The sequence below is a fragment of the Eublepharis macularius genome, chromosome 3, assembly GCF_028583425.1.
Source record: "Eublepharis macularius isolate TG4126 chromosome 3, MPM_Emac_v1.0, whole genome shotgun sequence".
In the NCBI taxonomy this organism is placed as follows: Eukaryota; Metazoa; Chordata; class Lepidosauria; order Squamata; family Eublepharidae; genus Eublepharis; species Eublepharis macularius.
The window spans coordinates 80,758,591-80,779,893 of NC_072792.1; the positions used below are offsets into that span (position 1 = coordinate 80,758,591).

The 21,303-nt window shown below is 47.4% G+C and overlaps 1 protein-coding gene across 1 annotated transcript in view; it reads right to left on the reverse strand.

The window, feature by feature from the left end:
• DMD (dystrophin) overlaps positions 1 to 21,303 on the reverse strand; it is a 2,144,806-nt gene that overhangs the window by 1,461,282 nt on the left and 662,221 nt on the right. The window contains exons 3-4 of the mRNA XM_054973282.1: positions 12,253 to 12,345; positions 5,087 to 5,164 (exon numbers count right to left, since the gene is read on the reverse strand). Of these exons, the coding sequence (XP_054829257.1) occupies positions 5,087 to 5,164; positions 12,253 to 12,345 (171 nt within the window). The remainder of the gene's footprint in view (positions 1 to 5,086; positions 5,165 to 12,252; positions 12,346 to 21,303) is intronic.

Below are 21,303 nucleotides of genomic sequence, written 5' to 3' on the forward strand. Positions count from 1 at the left end.
GGGAATAGTTAAGTAAGTAATAAAATAAGATATGGGTTGGAAAGCTGCTGGAAGTCAGAGGGAAAGGGGGGAGGGAAAGGGTGGGGGGAAATTGATATTTAGGTTCTTAAATAAAAATTTTCTTTGTAATCTGTACTCGCCTAATAAAAATTTTCAAAAAAAAAAAAGGCTGCATGCTTTTCTTTGCATGTTAGAAGAATACAATCTGGAAACCCCAAAGGACTTACAGGTACCATCTCATTTCCCCCTCCCCTACTATTTCCTCTTTCCTGTTCCTGAAAGCCGCCATAGTCTGTCACTTTTTCTTGTTTCCTTCTCTCCATTCCACTCCCCAGAAAACCTACCTTTATCTGCCCCCCCCATCTTGAGCTTTCCCTTCATTCCTCCACTTCCAGCCTCAGCCCAGGAACACTATGGCCCAGTTATGTTATCATCACAACAATCCTGTGAGGTAGGTAAGGCTGAGAATGTGTAACTGGCTCAAAGTCACCCAAGGAAGAACTGGGATTCAAACCTGGTCTCCCAGATCTTAACCTAAAACTTTAACTGCTACTTCACTTTGGCGTTTGTAGCCAGTCCTGGGTGAATCGTGCAAGTTGAGTGGTAGCATGTCACTCAGTGACTGTTGCTCAGTCTGACCCCAATGAATCCTTCCTCAAAGGACTAAAGAGCCCTGGAAAAGGCTCTGCTCCTCCCCTGCCTTATTTTATTTTATTTTATTAGATTTATATCCCACCCTCCTCATGAATGGGGTCAGGGTGGCTAACAACAACAATAAATAAGAATAAAGACAGTTAAAAGACATAAAATTCTAAAAAGGAAACAGAATGCTTTTTACTCAGATAAGAGGGCTGTATTGTAGGGAGGGTTTCTCTGATGCTTTGCTAATGAGTTAGGGGCCATAGACTTCAACACTATGCTGCTCCTATATCCTACCTGTGCTTCACATTGTCTAATGTCAGTCCTAGAATTGCTTATGTTCTGTTTCAGCATTTCTTCAACATTGTATTAGATTCTTGCTAATGCTATGACTTTGTAAACTTGTATTTACTTGCCCCATGGCATTATTTAGGGAAATGTCCTTGATATTGACTGTACTAATCTCAAACTGTGTAATCTGCCTTGCGTCTCAGTGAGAAAGGTGGACTCTAAATGACATAAACAAACAAACAAACAAACAAATATGAACACCAAAACCAACACCTTGAACTGGATCTGGAAATCAACCAGGAGCCAGTGCAGCTGGTATAGAACAGGGTGAATATGCACCCTGAATGGAGTCTTAGTAAGGACCTGTGCTGCTGCATTCTGGACCAGCTGTAACTTCCAGGAAAGTTTGTCCAGGAAAATCCTAGAGTTCAAGGGCAGGTTAACGATGTCAGCCAAAGGGGCCTGGATATTGGCATTGCTAGCTTTCACCAGCCATGATGGGTATGGGTCTAGCGGGCACATGGTAGGTTTCACAGCACACAGGATCCTGTCCACCTCCCTCCTGGATGAAACATCTGAATTGATCTAACATCAACCCTGAAGTCGGCCAAGGGGCCTCCAGTTCACTCGCCGTATAGCTACCAAGTACCTCACAGCTTATGGCCAAAACAACATTTTTCTTCATCACCTGTGAGAGCAATGTCAAATCACTCTGAACAATTTTAGTGACAGAAACCAAGGCTTGAAGGCTAATAATACTATTGTAATTATTTATTATTTAATTATTTATTTCAATTTATATTCTGCCCTCTCCACACCAGCAGGCTCAGGGTGGACTATACTTCGTAACATACCAATAAAAACCAATAAAATTTACATTTAAGAGGCTGTGGTGAAGAGGAAGGGCTCTTGCCTCCCTGCTCAAGCCATTTCCTAAAATAGTGAGTGGGTAATATCTCTATTTTTGCTTCTTCACAGGGAATATTTTGTGCACGTGGAGCAGTAGAAACAGGGAAATACCCTTCCCCTTGTGCTATCTTGACACAGGGGAATGGCTTGGAGGAGTTAGGCAGTTGGTCTTTCTTGCTCTGAAATGGCATTCTGAAGCCATTTGGTCTCAACTTTATTTCTTAATAACCATTCTCCACAGCTGCTGTATGGCTGTGGAGACCAGAGCTGGGTATGAGAAACCTGGACCCTGCTCTTTAAAAACCTGCATATCTAGTTTGATCCTGAGTATTGCACAAGCACATGTGAATAAATTCTCTATTTCTTGTCATGCCTTCTCTCACTCCATTGCACATCAGAATGTGGTATTTAACCTTATTTGATTCAGTGTTTTCAGTCTTGTTTATGTCCTTCAGCTATACTGATCTCTGGAAGAGGTTTCTTTCTGTATATACCAAGTCCCTTCTAACTCCACTTAAAATCCCTCTCCAAAGCTCACAAACAAAGCTCTTCTTGAACGTGGCAGCACCTCAGTTGCTAGCTGATTTTCTCTTACTACATTCTTCGTAATTTGTCACCCTCACCTTGGCATTGGTCTGCTTATCTAAGATTTTAAGCCCTAGAGCAATAAATGAACTACTTCTGTTCTATATCACACATGAATATTCTTGCTAATAACTCTTTATTTACATTTAAAATTATTCAATCTATGATCCATATGAAACAAAGTGGATAAAACAGTGTGTACACTTGGATATGTAATCCAATGTGCTGTGGTGAATATATTACTGTTTTACAATAGTTTACAGTTAAATCTAAGAGACGTGTTTGAATTTCATCTCCGAGCCAAAACTATATTATAATTAAATAAATACAAAATGGTGCAGTAATTTTTTTTGTCAATTAGGAGAACTCTTGAATGAATAAAAAGAAGCATTTATTCACTGTCCTGTGACGGCTCTGCCCGCTGCTCCCTGGACGAGCAGCCACCCCGCAGCAGCCCCCCTTGCCAACCCACCATGCCCTCCCCACTCGCCTCGCCCGTCACGGGCACTTACCGGACTGGGGAGGGGGTTGAGAGGACTCCGGGCCACTCAATGCAGCTGGTTGTGGCGGCGTGGGAGGCATGCAGGGCGGCCAGCTGAGTGGCGCCACAGTGGCAGAAGATGCGTGGCGCCCAGGATGGTGAGTGGGTGACACCGAGGCGCGGTGAGGACAAAAGGGCGAGAGGCCCTCAGCGGCGAGGCCCTGAGGTGCAGCTGTAGGAGTGCACAGGCAGTCCCGGCAATTGGGTGAACAGCCAGCGACCTTGGGAAGGGAGACCTTGCCCCTCTGGTGGCTGGCCCAACACGCCCAGCCGGCAGCATGAGAGAGTACAACTGGGGCTGAGAGGCTGGCTACCTCAGCAGGCCCGCCCTCAGGGACCCTTTGGTGAAGGGTGATTCACCTAGGACCAAGTCTGTCCAGGCAGACCCGGCAGGAGGGTGGGGGCAGCAGAGGAAAGCAGGGACCCAGGCCTATCGGGGGCAGGAGCAGGGGTGGGGCTACAGACTATGGCCACCCCTGGCACAGGTGTTGGGCATCACTCTGGGGATGGGAAGGTGAGAAGTTGGGAAGGGCTGGTGCTAGGGGATAAATGGAGGGATCCAGACCCCAGTCGGGAAGGAGAGAAAGCTGAAGTCCATCCCTGAAGTCAAGGGCGGACTCAGCGGGGGACCTGGGGGAACTGTAGGCATCGGTGTCTACTCTGAAGGGAGCCCCTTTCTGAGGCCAGTGGTGGAACCCTTGCCCGTGCTCCCCTGCCCGTGGACGGGGGAGCCCAACAGAGGTGCCAACTAGGCGGCCGCTAAATAGGATAGAGGGATGGATCCATCTGAAGGACAACCAGCATGGCCACTCCCCCACCAACCACACACATGGACTCTTGTGGGCGTGACACTCACATTATTATGTATGGAATAGCAGCAGGATAGCTACAAAATTTTGTAGGATTTTGACACAGAATACATCATAGTGATTTTGACACAGAGTACATCATAGCACTTATATTCTATACAATATTTTCTTCAGCACTTGTGATAAGGCTAAGCAATTCTGGGGGGATATAGTTAAAGTTATGTCAGATATTTTACAAAGGAATATAAATAAAACCCCGGAATTGCTGTTATTATGTATGAACCTAGAAGATTTTGATAAAATGGACAGAGTTATGGTGTTTTATATGATTACGGCGGCCAGAATGTGTTATGCGCAGATGTGGAAGACTCAGGAGATACCATCTATGGAAGATTGGATTTTGAAAGTTTTGAATATGGCAGAAATGAACAAACTAACAAGGAAATTGAAAGAACAAGAAGAATTGGACTATACATTAAGCTGGGAAAAATTCAAGAAATATGTGGAGAAAAAGTGGGACATGAAGGGGAAATTGTGGTCTTTGGAGAATTAGGGGAGATAGAAACTTACTTAAGCTCAAAAAGGGGTATATTTTACTGTATTTTAATGGATTAGTATAGTATATTTACAGGGGAGTATAAGTATGAGTAATAAGGTTATAGGGAGTATATGTGAAAAATAGACACTATAGTTAATTGGTATGTAAGGAATAGTATGTTATACATATATATGTAGTTTTGTTTTAGTTAGTACATGTACTTATTATTACTTATATAATTTTTGTATTTTAACTAAGATAAGTAATATAGGTAGTGTAGATAGTTAAGATAAGTAAAGAGATTTGATTAGTATGTATAATATAGGTATATATTATAAATTTTAAGAATTGATATAATATACTTTTTAGATTACGTTGGGTATGGAAAACTGCGGGGAGTCACCAGAAAAGGGCGGGGGGAAGGATGGGGGAAAATGCAATGGGGTGGATAATGATAATGATTTTTATGTTGGTTTGTAAACCCATCCAATAAAAATTCTTTAAAAAAAAACAATATTTTCTTCAGCAAATTATGTAATTAGAGAGAAAATTCATATATTACATCTTGTATAAGTAAAATAATTTTACACATGGGAACCAAGGCTTGGCTTGTTTAACAATAACCTGTTGCAGATGTGAAACTTGCAGTTCCATCATCCAAGGATCATGCTGATTCTTTTCTTTTTGGTCTTATCCCAGAAACAAGCTTTAAGTTTCTAAACTCTCACTGGAGCCCTCTGCCTGCATTATACACCAATGCAAAATGTTACTTACATTGTTTTTCTGCAGAACTTGTAGCGCTTTATTGACATTATTCAGGGCATGAACTCTTGTAGAACCCTTCTCTTTTGCCTGTGAAAATATTTGGCAATTACCAATGACAAGAAGCAAGCAAACACTCTGCATTGAGATTATGAACATCTCTATTTACACAAGTTAAATATGGCTAAAGAACTATCTTTGTAAATATACCAGTCAAAATGTCAAGTTTTCTAAAGAAATATTTATATCGATGGTATCTTTTGGCAACAGTATTGATATAAAGACAGCTCTGAGACAAGTTCAGGTTGTGTTTCATATGGAAATTTGTTTATAGTATGAATAATAATACTGGACATTTATATACGGTTTTAGAATAGTCAACAAGCTTAAAATAAATTTTCAGTTACCCTTACAATATGGAAGATCATCATCATCATTATTACATAGCAGATGAAGGAGCTAATGCCACACAATGTTTCATATTTGAGGTAATATTTGAATAGGGAACTTCCCATTTCATACTCTCAGTGGCCATATAATGCGAGCAGGTGAACATTTAATTTAGGTAGAAGTCCCTTCTTTGTCTCTTTTTCTCTTTGCCATATTTGGCATATGCAAGATGGCTCCTTCCTGGCTGGATGCAGAGTGGCTTCATCAGGGGCCACATTTGCAGCCCTGTTAAAAGGGAAGGCTGACTCTGCCTTTCCCGGGCATTCGGGGCTTTCCTGGGGTGAGCAGAGCTTAGGGCATATAAGCCTGCTCTGCCCTCCCTTCAGCAGGCAGTTGCCATGTTTGCTTGGGAAGATCAGAGCGTTCTCTGCTCGTCCCTTCCTGAGCGTCAGGCCTTACCTCGCTGCTACTGCTGTGGCTTTTAGGAGCATCAGGCTTCCCTTTTTTGGCCTATTCCCTGGCCAGCTTCACATGAGGTGCTACTTCAGCACGGCTCCTTTGTCCCTGGCTGGCTTGGAGAATGGTTGTTGTGGGGCTCGCGCTGCCACAGCTTGGAGGAACATTTCATTCCAAGGCTGCACAGCACTCCTAGCCGCTTTCTTTCTGGCTGTGTCTTTCAGCCGGCTTTTGGGGAGATGCTGTTTTAGCACGGTTCCCTAATTCCAGGCCAGCATTGAAGGGCGGTTGACAGGGTGAGCACCTTTTGGCCTTGCTCAGGGCTGTGCAGCACTCCTTGTAGTCTCTCTCTTCCAGCTGTGTTTCCGGCTGGTTTTTGGGGCGGTGACAAATAAGCATAGCTGCCTTGTTCTGAGCTGGTTTTAAGAGGGCAGTTTGACGGGCACCCCACCTTGTTCCTTAGCGTGACTGTGCCTGGGGTATGTTTGGGAACTTCTGTGGTTGTGACTGTGGGCTGGGGGTGGTTTCTGGGCCTGACCCAAATGCCTTTGGCCTGAGAAGGCCATTACTGTATGCCTCTAGGCCCTAATTCCACAGGTGGTGGCCATCTTAGGCAGGCCTTCGCCAGATTAAAGGTGGCCATTTTGTAATCCAGCCAGAGCCACAAGTGGCGGCCATTTTAGGCCAGCCTGTGTCAGAGTCAGGAAGGCCATTTTGTGGGCTACTGCAATGTAGTGGTTGTTTGTGTTGTGAATCTACACTTGGCTGAATTTATCACTCTATTTTTGGAAGAGTGGTTTTTCTTACCCTGTTTGGTGTACATAAGCAGTAGCTTGTTTCAGGACTGCTGTAGTGTAGTGCTTAAGTGTTTTACTGCTTAAATCCTCCAATTGCATAACATTACAAGTGGCCTTGATAAGCCTCTTCATTTAGCCCCTGCTACTATCATTCTATTAAATTAAATTAAATTAAAAATAAAGCCATGCCTAAAGGTAGAGGCACCTCCAAAGGCAAGCAGCCTGCCAAGCGGTCACCGCCAAAGAGGCCTGAGCCAGTGTTGTCCTCATCTGAGGATGAGGAGGTGGATCTTGCGAGGCAGGAGATATTGGAACATTTGGCACCTCAGCGCCTGCTACATGGGCAAAAAGGGCTAGGTCTACGGGGCAATGTGTATAGCTACATTTCAATGGGAAGTGCTAACTTGGCTGCTTTGGAAGGTACATCTGGATGTGAAAGGTCTGGTGTCGCAGCTATAAGCAGTGAGGATGTGGAGAAAAATGGAGCAGTCGATCATGGATAGGCTGCTGAACCTGGGCCCATGTTGGTTGCTGTTGATCCTCCTGAAGTGGAGGGTAAGTCTACATTGCCAACTCAGACCTGTTCTTGGTCTCGGTGGCCATGGGGTCAGCCATCTGTTACTTTACTTCCAGTGGCACCTGAAACATCATTCATGTCTGCAACTACAGCAAAGTCTCAGGGGTTGCCTGTGGCTTGGCCTTCTTGGGGCCAACATCTCACAAGCCAGCCATCTATGTGGGGTCAATATTCTGCTTCCCCATGGTCTCCCGACATGCCTTATGCTTCAACCTATGGGGTGGTCCATTTAGGGCCCTTTCATTCAGGGACACAGCAATGCCATTGGACAGCCATTTAACCCCTACCATATGGGAAAAAATACTTAAGAGGGAATATGTAGATGTCTTCACTCTCCTTTTTCTGGAGTTTGAGAAGAAGGAGAAAGAAGATGTGGATGATAGGGAGACGGAGCACTTTAGGCACAGGAAGGTGGATCGTACCTGGGCTAACTGGCTGCCAAGTATGCTGATCTATGCAGCGGTCATTGCTAGGGTGCAGCCCTGACATGATGCGCCTTAATTTCAGTATATAGACATTATCTATAGGGGATATACGGACTTCACCTGCACTGCATGGTTGAAGTATGATGAAGAGTTCTGTATGTGCACGGCAGTTAACCCTAGCCTACAGTGGGATCAGATTCACCAACAGCTTTGGCTGCAGGTTATGTCCCCTGCCAAACCTAATATGGGTGATCGCTCTGATAGCAGCCATCTTCTGCAACAGCAACAGGCCATTCAGGGTTCCCGCCCCCAGGTGGGGCAGCCAGTTCAACCCAGCCTGCTCTATTGGGAGTATAGTTCCCAAGGAGTCTGTTCAAGGAAGGCCTGCAGCTTCAAACGTCAGTGTCTCATCTGCGGTGGCCCCCGCTCTTTCGCAACCTGCTCTAGACAGTCCAGGAAGTGGGGCAGGAGAGGGGGCAGGGAGGCAGTTCCCAGTCTTCTTCTGGTAAAGCCCCATAAGGCTGAAGGCTGAAAGTTCTTAGGAGTCTATTGGCTGGTTACCCTAAGCGGCATGATGCACGTTATTTGTTAGAAGGTTTTACTTGGGGTTTTAGAATTCCATTTCAGGGCCCCTGGGCCCCCTTTATGTCGGCCAATTTACATTCAGTTGTCGGCCTGGAGGATGTAGTATGGCGTAAAATTTGCTAAGGGGTGTTCTGAAGGGTGTTTTCTAGGCCTTTTCAGTACTTCTCCTGTCCCCAAACTGAGGGTTTCCCCTTCGGGTGTTGTGCTAAAGAAGGCAGCTGGTGAGTTCTGCCTCATTCACCACCTTTCTTATCCCAGGGGTGAGTTGGTGAATGATGCCATACCCGATCATTTGTGCTCGGTGCATTATACATCCTTTGATGAAGCAGTCAAAGTGGTTAGGCGGTACAGGCTCGGGGCAGAAATGGCCAAATGTGATATTAAGTCTGCATTTAGCCTCTTGGCCATTCATCCTAGGGATTTTAAGCTCCTGGGGTTCTTGTTTGAGAGTCCATTTTACATGGATTGGGCCCTCCCAATGGGATGTTCCATTTCTTGTGTGGCCTTTGAACATTTAGCTCTTTCCTGGAATGGACCTTGTAGTCCTGGCTTTTAAGCTAGGACACGGTCCATTATCAGGATTATTTCCTTTTTGTGAGTCCTCTGGACATGGGTCAATATGCCCGTCTATTGGCTGGCTTTATTGGACTGGCTGAGGAACTTGGGGTCCTGTTGGCCCACGAGAGAACTTAGATTTTTGGGTACTGAATTAGATATTGTGCAGCAGAATTCAAGGCTGCCGCTTCAGAAGTTGAGTGATTCGCAGGCCTGATTGACCTCCTTTATGGGAAAGCATAAGGTTTCCCTGTTGGAACTTCAGCAACTAGTAGGACACCTGAACTTTGCATGCAGAGTTATGGCACCAGGTTGGATGTTCTTACGATGCCTTTGTGGTCCCAAGGGTGGACTTAGGCTGCTTCATCATAGGATTTGGATTAGCCAGGCTATGAGGGCTGTTCTGGTAGTTAGGGAAGAATTTTTGTCTTTTTATAATGGGGTTACTTTCTGGAGGGAGGACCTCCTCCTGGAGGCAAAGCTGCAGGTATCTTCAGATGCTTATGGGTCCACAGGTTTTGGGGTATACTTCTGGATGCACTGGTGTGCCAAGCTGTGGCCTGAATGCTGAGTACATTTGGGGCTCACTTCAGACCTGACTTTCCTGGAACTGTTTCCTATACTAGTGGCAGTCTATTTGTGGGGGGGGGGGGGGCTGAACTGGTGGACCATACTGTCCATTTCTGATGTTATAACCAGACAGTGGTGTGCGTCCTTCATTCCTTCTCATCTAGATCACCGTGGGTTATGAGGCTGGTCAGGGCGTTCACACTTGTTTGCAGCTGAACATTTTGTTCTTGGTAAGGCACGTTCTGGGAGTAAATAATGGTGTGGCAGGTGCTCTGTCTCACTTACAGATGGAATGGTTTGGACAGCTTGCCCTGGAGGCTGACTTACAGCCGGCTCTGATGCCCCAGGATCTGTGGAACCTTGGATGGTAGAGGTGCAAAGGGCTATCCAGTTGGTGATTGCCCCCAGTACCCAGAGGTCTTACAATCGGGCAGTGCATCAATTTTCAGGCTTTAGGTGAGATGCCGGACTGCCACAGGTATGGCCTATACCAGTGAAACATCTTATACAGTTCTGTGTGAAGCAGAAAGGTAAGGGGCTGGTGATTAAGTCCCTAAGAAGCCAGCTGGTGGCTCTTGCATTCCCCTAGCAAGGCTAGGGGAATGGTGGATCCCACTGGGGATTTTAGGTTGAGAAAGATGCTTGAGGGTTGGTCACAGGAAAGGGAATCATATGGTGATGTCAGGGAACCTATTTCCCCTTTGGTGGTCTGAGGCGTCAGCCATGTGTGAAAGAAGGCGTGCCACTCTGACTATGAGGTGACATTGTTCCATGCTGCTGCTCTCACAGCATTTTTGGGGCTGTGTGGATGAGTGAATTGGTGACCCAAATCCCTTAGGGATGGGTCTGGTCATGCCTTTATTGCACAAGACCTAAAGTTCATTAAAAATACAGTTACTCTCAGGGTCCAGCAGTCTAAAACCAACCAGAAGAATAAAGGGTCATAGATTCAGTTGAGTTCCTGATCTGAACCAGGCTTGTGTCCTGAGAGCACACTTAGGCACAACGTGGAATTACAAGGAAACAGTGAAGGATTACTTTTCCACCATGTGAACTGCACCTGTCTTACTAAGTACCAGTTCTGAGTGGTCATAGGCAAGGCTCTCGCCAGACTAGGTCTGGTGGGCGTCAAATTTGGCACCCATTCCTTCAGGATTGGGGCTGCCTCCACGGCAGCAGCAATGAGTTTTCCTGGGCGTGCCATCCAAAAAATGAGGTATTGGTGCTCCTTGGTGTACAGGGCTTACTTGTGACCTCTGACATTCTTGTAAACATGTTGGTTCTGTTTCTTTCTTCAGATGCTGTCTCTCTCCGCGAGAGGCTTCAGATCCTCATCTGTAGGCACAGCATGATCTTTTGGGCAGACCACCAAGCCAGGAGGACTCTGATCAAGTCCCAGTTCTGCCTTAGTGAGTGGGCCATGGTTGAGTGGCAGGTCTGTAGAGGCCTTTGTGGGCCTGGGTTGCTGCCACTCCTTTTTGAGGGAAGGAACAGTCCACCCCGTCACATCTCAGTCATCCACCTAGGTGGCAATGACCTAGGGCAAGACTCTGTCTTTGCAAGCCCAGGAGAACCTGCTATTTATAGGCAAGTCTTGGCCTGGTGTGCTGATCATGTGGTCAGTGATGCTTCTATCTCTAGTGTGGCAGGAAGCCTTGCATCCTGCAAGGATGGAGTGGGCTAGGCATAAGGCTGACACAGCCCTGGAAAAATGGTCTGGGGTCTGGGGATCTACTTGCCACACCTCAGAATTCAGACTAAGCAGGCTGAGCTCTATCGAGGTGATGGAGTCCACCTTTCAGTGGCTGGCAACAAAATATTTTTGCATGATCTACGGCAAGGGCTCAGGTTAGCCATAAGCCACCTGTGGGGTGCAAGGACCTAAGCAGAAGATTGGTCCTAGTGGTGGCAGTTTAGGATGAGAAATGAGTGGGCTAGAGACCCCCCTTGGCATATCCTCATTGGTGAGGAATGGAGGTCTGTCAGGAGTGGCTAGTGGGCTGTATGGTAGCCAGCTGCAAGGGCAGACTGCCAGGTGGCTCCCCTGTACAAGTAAGGTGCTCCTGCTGTACAGTGAGGTGCTGCAGGCTTGGAGGAGAACCATTTGCCTGGCCACTGGGTACAGCCATGCTTTGATATGGCTCACCCCTGGGGCAGTAGAGGCTCACCCAGACAGGTCAAGGTGGAGGTCTGGAGTGACTTCAAGGCTTAACCTGTTCTGCTTGTTAATTAAATCCCTTGCCGTAGTGACAAGTTATGGGGAGGGCAGGGTATAAATCAAATAAATAAATAAAATTGTATTCAATAAAGTGGCCCAATTTTATTCCCAAGCTTTGTGTCTGCCTTTCATTTCAACTGGGGTGGGGGGGGGGAATAATTAGCCAATAGCCATGGTCTAAAAGCATACACTCCAGTGAATTTCCCTTTGAACATCTTCCACAACCCAAATATTCAAACTTCTTATCTCTTAATGATGCTACACCACCTCACAGTATGTTGTTGCCAGGCTTCTGGAAGGAAAAGTTTACTTACACCACATATAAACAGATTAGCAAGATGTCACAGGCTGTTACTTTGTTAGAATAGATTGTATTAGATGACCTTCATGACATGACCAGGTCTATATATCTATGGGAATTCTAGTAATCAGTCGAGATTCAAAGTGCTATGCAAAAAGACAATCTCAAGGGTTTTAGAACCAGATGTTCATGAATACTAATTTTGTACTCTAACTGCTGAATTTCCAAGGTCAAATATGGTTAGAAGCATTAGCAGTTGAGCAGGACTGCTAGGATATTTTTGGGAGAAAGTAAATATACATACAAGTTTTTGGCCAGTAAGACCTTCCAGGAGCTCCAGCAGCCTTCGTCCATCACGAAAATCATTGAAGAGGTCTTCTATAGGATGTGTACCAAACTAGAATTTAAAAAAAATTAATCTATTAGCAATGTAAGTGTAACCCAGCAGAACCCTGGAATTGATATATATATATCCCTCTCCTAAATTATCTTTCCCAATTGGAGAGGGGGGGGGGGGTCAAGTCAATAAATGACAGGAGCCCTGTGACTTGACAAGTAATCATGAAATTGTTTTACAAAGAAACACTCCAAATATGATAGTGTTCAAGGTAACAAACATTTCTCATAAACCCATCAGCTTTACAACTAAGTATAACTGAATCATAACTGCTGTGAACATAACAACATTTGCAGTGACAGGATCTTCAGTGTCCTTCAGAAAGGGCACTCTGAACAAAGGCAATCCCTAACAAATGGTGTACAGCAATACAAAGGGAATGGCAAGTCCAAAATGTTCACTTAAAGAAGTAGCACAGGGCTGCTTCTTCCCCGTGTGCTCTTCAATGGCTCGTGCTCTTGAGGTTTCCTGTCTATGGCTTAGGTCTGCCAAGAAATCAGGAGTTCCCTCGATCAAGCACTAGGCCTTCTCTCGCCTGCTGCAGGCCAGACTGACCAAGGGGGTGAGACTCTTGCAGTTGGTAACATAGGAGCAACTTTATTAACTGCACAGGCTCTGCGATCTGTTACTCTTTAGGTTCTCATTCTAACCTTTGAATAAAAATGAAATGTTTAACAGAAAGTGGTATCCGTTACATAAGAAAAAGGTAAATGAAAATAAAGAACATTAATTATTAAATAGATCTAGAAATAGTTATTTAGAAATGTACAGAACTATGGGTATAAAAGTGGGGGAACCACAAGAACTTGCAGAGAACAACTCATTTCCCCCTATGTCCCCCACTAATTCTTTTTTCTGTTATCTGACAATCCCCATAGCCTGTCCCATTCTCCTGCTTCTTTCTCCTTTCCACCCACAAGCCAACGTACCTTTATCTTCCCCCTGGTTTTACCTTTCCCTCCTTTCCTACCCCTGACCACCTATTTCTAGGGAAATTCTAGCTGAGCTGCATGGTGGCCACAAGAAAAGGGCTGGATACAGTTGCACGATAGCCTCCAGTGCTGGCCCATTTCCACTAGTGATGTGGCTGCTGCCACTGGACCTGTTTTTCTTCATATTCACCAGAGAATCTACCTTTATCTACTCCTGTGTCTTTGCTTTCTACCCCAATCGCCTCTTCCAGGGAAAATATGGCTGGGCTGCATGGTAGCTGCTGCTGGGTCAGTCTGGGTTGCTGATGGGTTTGATCTCAAGCATGTCCACCTCCATCAGGACAAATGGCAGTGGAGAGGGGGAGGAAAATTTCCAGGGGTGTTTTGACCTCCCAGTACACTCATGTTCTCACTAGAGATGGGCACGAACCGCATTACGAAGCTCAAAACCCCACAAAAATGGTGATCGCACGATCGTAACCCAGCGGTTCGTGATTGTCCACAGCCAATGAACCAGCAGTCGGGAAAGGCCTGGTTCATTGCGTTCGGGTGCGGTTCGGGAAGCTGGACACTCAGGCGCCAGCAATCTATTCTCCTGACAACAAAGCCAGGGGAATGCCTGAGCTCTGTCTGCCCTCCTTCTGTCACCCTGGAAACCCAAATGGAAGCCCAGCTTTCCTTGATCAGTAGGGCTTCCTTCCAACCATGGAGCTGCAAAGCAGTTACAAGTTGGGAGAAGACACCCAGGGGAGGGAGGGGGAAGGGGGTGTTCTGCAGCCACAGGCACTCCAATCTCATCCTTGCAAACCCTGATAGGCAGCTCTGATGGCCAAACACAGACCTCGTGTGTTGCTGAATGGGACCCATGCCGTGGTCTCCCAGGCTGGGTTTCACTTTCAGCGAGCAGTGGAGTGGGACAGAGCTCTTGCTTGCCACTTGCTAGTTTTTGGGGAGAGAGACTGAGAGTACAATTGAACTTGGTTTTGGGGGATAGGGATCTATCTCCTCTGGTTCCAGGGCTGCTGCCTGGCTCTGGGGCCAAGCTCAGTGGGCACTTTGGCTGAGGGCTCACATTGATTATTGATCAGAGCCTGATCAGGTCAGGTCTGTGGGAGTGGTGGGCTAGGGCTCTAATCCCTCCCTCCGTCTGGTGCCAGGGCTGCTGCCAGGCCCTGGGGCCAAGCTCAGTGGGTACCTCGGCTGAGGGCTCACATTATTATTAATCAGTGCCTCATCTGTTCAGGTCTGTGGGAGTGATGGGCTAGGGCTCTAGTCCCTCCCTCCCTATGGTGCCAGGGCTGCTGCCAGGCCCTGGGGCCAAGCTCGGTGGGTATCTCGGCGGAGGGCTCACATTATTATTAATCAGCGCCTGATCTGTTCACGTCTGTGGGAGCGGTGGGCTAGGGCTCTATTCCCTCCCTCCCTCTGGTGCCATGGCTGCTACCAGGCCCGGGGGCCAAGCTTGGTGGGTGCCTTGGCAGAGGGCTTACATTATTATTAATCAGTGCCTGATCTGTTCAGGTCTGTGGAAGTGGTAGGCTAGGGCTCTAATCCCTCCCTCCCTCTGGTACCAGGGCTGCTGCCAGGCCCTGGGGCCTAGCTAGGTGGCCACCTGAGCTGAGGGCTCACCAAATGATTTGTATTATTATCACAGTCCTAATCATTTTAATTATGATTCTTATTATTACTATTATTATTCTTAGTCATTGTACCTGTTCTGCCCAGGCATCTTGGTGTGCTGGGCTATGGCTGTAGCCCCAGCCTCTGGTGCCTGTGCTGCTGCCAGGCCCTGGGGCCAAGCTCAGTGGGCACCTCAACTGAGGGTTCACACAGTGTTATTAGTGCCTGATCTGTTCAGATCTGTGGGAGTGGTGGGCTAGGGCTCTAGTCCCTCCCTCCCTCTGGTGCCAGGGTGCTGCCAGGCCCTGGGGCCAAGCTCGGTGGGTTCCTCGGCGGAGGGCTCACATTATTATTAACCAGTGCCTGATCTGGTCAGACCTCTGGGAGTGGTGGGCTTGGGCTCTAGTCCCTCCTTCCCTCTGGTGCCAGGGCTGCTGCTGGGCCCTGGGGCCAAGCTCAGTGGGTACCTCGGCGGAGGGCTCACATTATTATTAATCAGTGCCTGATCTGGTCAGGTCTGTGGGAGCGGTGGGCTAGGGCTCTAGTCCCTCCCTCCCTCTGGTGCCAGGGCTGCTGCAAGGCCCTGGGGCCAAGCTTGGTGGGAACTGCGGCGGAGGGCACACAGAGTCATCTCCTTTCCCGTCTTCCTTAATTCTAGTTTTGTGGCACAATGAGTCTTCCTCTTGTGTTGGCTGCCAACGGTGGTTGTGGGGTGAAGTGCGATGGCAGTCCTCCTGGTTCAGTTGTGGAAAGCAGTTTTGGGTGTGGCTCAGGGGCAGCAGGGAGTCCTGCCACTCCCCCCAATTCACCTATGTGGGCTGTGGAGGCCCAAGAGGTCTTTGTGCAGGGGGGAGAGAATCTCTCTCAACATTTTGAGGAGGGGTGGGTGGGTGATGGATCCCTGGAGGAATGGTATGTGTGTTATGAAAGATCCCTCCCATCCCCATCCCAAATGCTCGGTGGTGTCCCCTCCCGCAGTCCACCTCTCACCCTGTCGTTCGTGTCCAGCCCTGCAGCGCAGCCTGTAACCATTCGTTCTCCTTCCCCTGGGACAGTTAGCGGTCGGCATTACAATGCCTCTGTATGGAGGCACTTTTGGGCCCTTCCTGATGACCCCCATGTGGTGCGGTGCCATGCCTGTGATGTCCTGGTGAACAGGGGCAAAACCCCAAAGCACCTGTCTTCAACGGCCCTGACTCACCACCTGAAGAGGCACCACCCAAGCCTGTTTCCCTCCTCACCCAGTGAAACATCTATTGGGGGGAGAAAGGGGTCCACCCGCTCTTCTGAGAGGGGGTCAGTGGGAGGATCACTTTGCCCTGAGGGTGATGCTGGCGAGAGCAGAGCGCTCTGGCAGGCTGCGCTGGTGGAGGTTGTCCTTTCGGGGTCTGGGACAGCGCCGCTTACAACCTCAAGGCTGATGGCTCAGGAGGCGGCTGCTGTCGCACTGTTCCTCCGTGGGACCCTCGGGTGAGGATCCGTGGTGGCTCGGGGATCAGGCCCCCGGTCCGAATGACACATCCTCTCCCTCCCACGCCAGGAATACCAGTGCACTCCTCTTTGGCCTGGCGGTGGCTGGAGGATCTTCCCACTTACCCCCCAAATGACAGGTCCTATCCCTCCCATCCTTTCCAGCAAGGCAGGAAGGTGGGTGATGCTGCTGATGGAAGCCTCCTTTGGGCACTTGCGCAGCAGCTCAGGAACTGTTGTGCATATAGTTCAGCTGCACGCTGCCCCCATCCATCGCAAATGGAGAGCCCTCTGAGCAGGGGTTAAGGGTCGCTCGACTGATGTCCTTCTCGCAAAGGCAGGAAGGTGGCCGATGTCAGTTGCTGCTGCTGCTGTCCCATTTCCGTCTCCCCCTCCCCCTCTCAGGACCCACTCTGGCCCATCCAAACAATGCCTCCTGTCCTGCCCATCCCCTACTTTCCGCAAAGGCAGGATGGCGGATCAGGTCAGCCCCTGCTTCACGAGGGACTATCCTGTTACTGCTCCCTCCTTGGTTACACAGCTCGGTTGCGCTCGCGCAGCTGATTGTATTGTGTATGGATACAGTCGGTTGACATTGTGGCGGCACCCCTGTCAACGGGACTGACAGGACCTCTTTCAGCTGGGTGGGAATGTGTCCCGCAACTCCCGTCCTTTCCGTCAAGGCAGGAAGGTGGGTACTGTCAGCTGTCTCTGCCACACTGTTCCTCACTGGGACCCTTGGGTGAGGACCCACGGATGCTGGGGGATATTCCGCCTCCCCCTCCTCATGATGACATGTCCTCTCCCTTCCATCTTTTCTAGCAAGGCAGAAAGGTATGTACTGTTGGTTGCCTTTGCCACACTGTTCCTCAGTAGGACCCTCGGGTGAGGACCCGTGGATGCTGGGGGATAGTCCCCCTCCCCCTCCTCATGATGACATGTCCTCTCCCTCCCATCTTTTCTGTCAAGGCAGGAAGGTGTGTACTGTTGGCTGCCTCCGCCACACAGTTTCTTGGTGGGACCCTCAGGTGAGGACCCGTGGATGCTGGGGGATATTCCCCCTCCCCCTCCTCATGATGACAAGTCCTCTCCAACCCACTTCAGGAATACCAGCACACTTTTCTTTGGCCTGGCGGGCAGGCACATGGGGGGTGCCGCCTGTGAGTGGCCAGACCCCCTGCCCCCTGAGGGGAGGTGGCTCGATGTAGTCTCCCCGTGCCTGCCAGGCCCAGTGGCCACTCACAGTACACACCTTCCGGCCTGCGCTGGGAATACCAGTATGCTCCTTTTTGACCTGGTGGGCGGGCATATTGGGGGTGCCGCTGGCGAGCGGCCAGACCCCCCACCCCCTGAGGGGAGGCAGCTCATCACTGTCTCCCCGTGCCCACCAGGCCCAGCGGCCGCCCCCCGTACACACCTTCCGGGCTGCGCCGTGAATACCAGCACACTCCTTTTTGGCCTGGTGGGCAGGCACATGGGGGGTGCTGCCAGTGAGCAGCCAAACCCCCCACCCCCTGAGGGGAGGCAGCTCGTCATCATCTCCCCGTTCCCGCCAGGCCCAGCAGCGGTCGCCAGCACCCACCATTCCTTTATTGCTGGGAATACCAGTGCACTCCTTTTTGGCCTGGTGGGCAGGCACATGGGGGTGCCACCGGTGAGTGGCCAGACCCCCCACCCCCGGAGGGGAGGCAGCTCATCGCCATCTCCCCATGCCCACCAGGCCCGGCGGCCGCCACCAGCACCCACCATTCCTTTATCGCTGGGAATACCAGTGCACTCCAGTTTGGCCTCCACAAATCACGAACCGGTTCGGCATCTGGAGATGGCCATTGCGGTTTGCTAATTCGGGATCATCGTCTGCACCGAACCACAATCTGCTGGTTCGTTAATTTATTTTGGTTCGTGCCCATGTCTAGTTCTCACCCCAACAGCTTTGCTTTTCTAAGGCTTGGCAAACTTGGCAATATTGTTGTGGTTGACTATCAACCCCTAACAGCCACTGAGAGTTTCAGTGGGCATTCATTTCTTAAAGCTTCAGGTTATATTTCTGTTATGGGGGGTGGTTAATCCTCTATTTTTTTAAGATTTCAAATTTTCTGCAGCTCTGGTACTTTCTTCAGGTTTGTAGAGAAATCTCACCACCTTCAGTCTATCTCTAGGCCCATTTTACAGAGCTATTGAACATATCCTCTTTGTCACAGTTCAGAAAGAGATATATTGGTTTTTGAAAAGTGTCTTTCATAGACATAAGTTGACCATGAGCTAAAGTATAACACAGATATATTAGCCTAATAAATATACGTGTTTTAAATCCATGTAAATATGGAAACAAACAACCAAGTATTTGTCTCAATGTTTCTATTCATCAGGACATATTCTAGTAATATCCATTGTTTATTTGAAGAGAGAATGTGTATTTTTCAATAAAAATATTATTTTTAGATGGAATGTTTCATTTTTTCCTCATAACATGGCAACCAGATCAGCGAAGCTCTGATGCTGCAGAGCCCCTATTCATTAATCTTATTCTAGAATAATATTGATGAAATCCAGAAATCATGATGTTAAACCATTTACAAGCATTTCCGCCTCTCTATCCTATCAAACAAAGGTTGGCATCTGTAGGAAGTGAATGCAAGTGAATGCATGCTTTAACAATGCAATTCTAAGCAGTTACTCCAGTCAAAGCTTATCTATTTCAATGGGCTTAGACTGGAGAACCCCTGCTTAGGATTGCTTTGTCAAGCTGGCAATTGGATTCATCATACTGAATTGTTCCAATATATACAAGATGGGTAGCTCTGTTAGTCTGTTTGTGGCAGTTAGGGTTTCTAGGTACCCTTAACCTCACAGCTGGAGGTAGGAGACCCAGCACACGCCATTCTCGTGTTCCTTGTGTACACACAATGAATGCACATGCTCCCGGGCTGCATAGTGATGTCACTTCTGGGAAGTGTCATTATTGTGCAGGACATCGTGCTGCCCTGGGAGCACTCCGCGCTCTGCAGTGGGCCAATTTTGGCCTGTTTTGGGCAGAATTGGGTCTGTCTGGGGCATAGATTGGCCCGCTGTGAAGCCCAGGAGCAATCCATGGCCCTCCTGGCAGCAGTCCTGTGCTCCACAGTGGGCCGAATAGGGCTTGTTTGGGGTTGAAATCAGCCCACTGCACCACCCGGGAGCACACCCTGGGAGGTGCATTTCCTCACCTTTTCCTCCTGCTGGCCAGATAAGCAGTGGCGGGGCGGGCAGAGGATGGAAGCAGGGGATTCCCCGTCACCAGCAGGGGACTAGCAACCCTAGCAGCAGTAGAAAAGAGCAAGAGACAGTAGCACCTATAAGACTAACAAAATTTGTGGTAGGGCATGAGCGTTCATGATTCACAGCTCACTTCTTCACTTACAGCCAGAGCTCATACCCTACCACAAATTTTGTAAGTCTTATAGGTGCTACTGGACTATTGCTCTTTCTAATATATACAGAATGGGAAGATTTAGATATGGTACTGCTCTCTAGCCCAGCACATCATAATGGTTTATCTGGGCCCTTGTATGACAGTATTGCATGTGTAGCAGCCCATATTTGACAATGTTTATCAATACCTGGCAACATCTCTCAGCAGACACACAATAGCAGTCAATATTTGTCAATATTTTGTTTTTAACAATTGATATTTTACAATACTTTAAAGCTTTAAAAATGTCATGAATTTTATCTCATCGTTCAATGTTATTAACTTAGGCCAGCAAGTAAACTTTTCAAATTTGAGTGCCAAAATGTTGTTTTATGTCAGAATTTTTATTAATCCAAACTTTGATTTTTTTTTTTTTTAGAATTCACTTGATTTCACTGTTTTGAATTTTGCCTTCACAAACACGTATGTAGTACTTCGCATCATCTGGATAAAACTGGGAGGGAGTGGGTGCAGTTGAAAATCAGGAAACAACAAAATGGTTAACAACAACAACAACAACAACATTCAATTTATATACCACCGTTCAGGACAACTTAACATCCAGTCTGAGTGGTCTACAAAGTATGTTTTTATTACCCCCAACTCCTTGCCACTTCTCAGATGAAAATCAAACCCTCCCAAAGCTCTTTTCCCCTGTAACAAATGTAGTAGTTTGTATATGTAACATTTACTTATACTCTCATATAGTCTTCCCCCCTTCCTTTAAGGCATTTTATTTTTTAATTAAAACCTATGAACAAAACTACAAAATGGTATGATAAGTGAGCAGATGGAAAATAAAAAACACAGCATGGAAGTATCTCTAGCAGGCCATTTTAATTACAACTGTGTAATAAATAAATCTAAAAAATGATTTGGAGAAGCTTGAAAAGGAAATCTATTAATCATCAGGTAAATATTATAGAAGGTTCCCTATATTGCTGCCACACATTCTAACCTGAAGAAGAGCTTGCTATTTGTCAGGCAGTGAGGTAATTAAGTCGCCTTTCAGAAACAGATTGAATGTCTTCACTGGATCGACATTGCAATAAGTCTTTAGAAACAAAGGATTTGGAGAGACAGCTAAGAAATATGTTGTGTTTTCAAGGTCATTGGAAAAGGGTATATTAAGATATGAGAAGGTTTTGGAAGAACCAGCTCATATGATGGAATGACATTTTGAACTTCAAGTAATTATAACATCAGCTGCATTTTCAACTGTCTTCAACAAGATAGAAAGAATTCTATGTTTTATATTTTAGTTAACATTAGTATTGCAAATACGTATATAAAAAGGATGGTATTTTAAAATTGGCTGTGATTAACATGGTAACCTCCTGACACTTCAGGCGCAATGTAGATGCATGGGAACATCTGCAGTTTTCCTTCAGCCAACACTCTCTCAGTCTAGATGAGACCTTCTCCACTGCTCCATCTTCCTACTATAAGTGGTGCAAAATTGAGAATAATGGTGGGAAGGGTCTC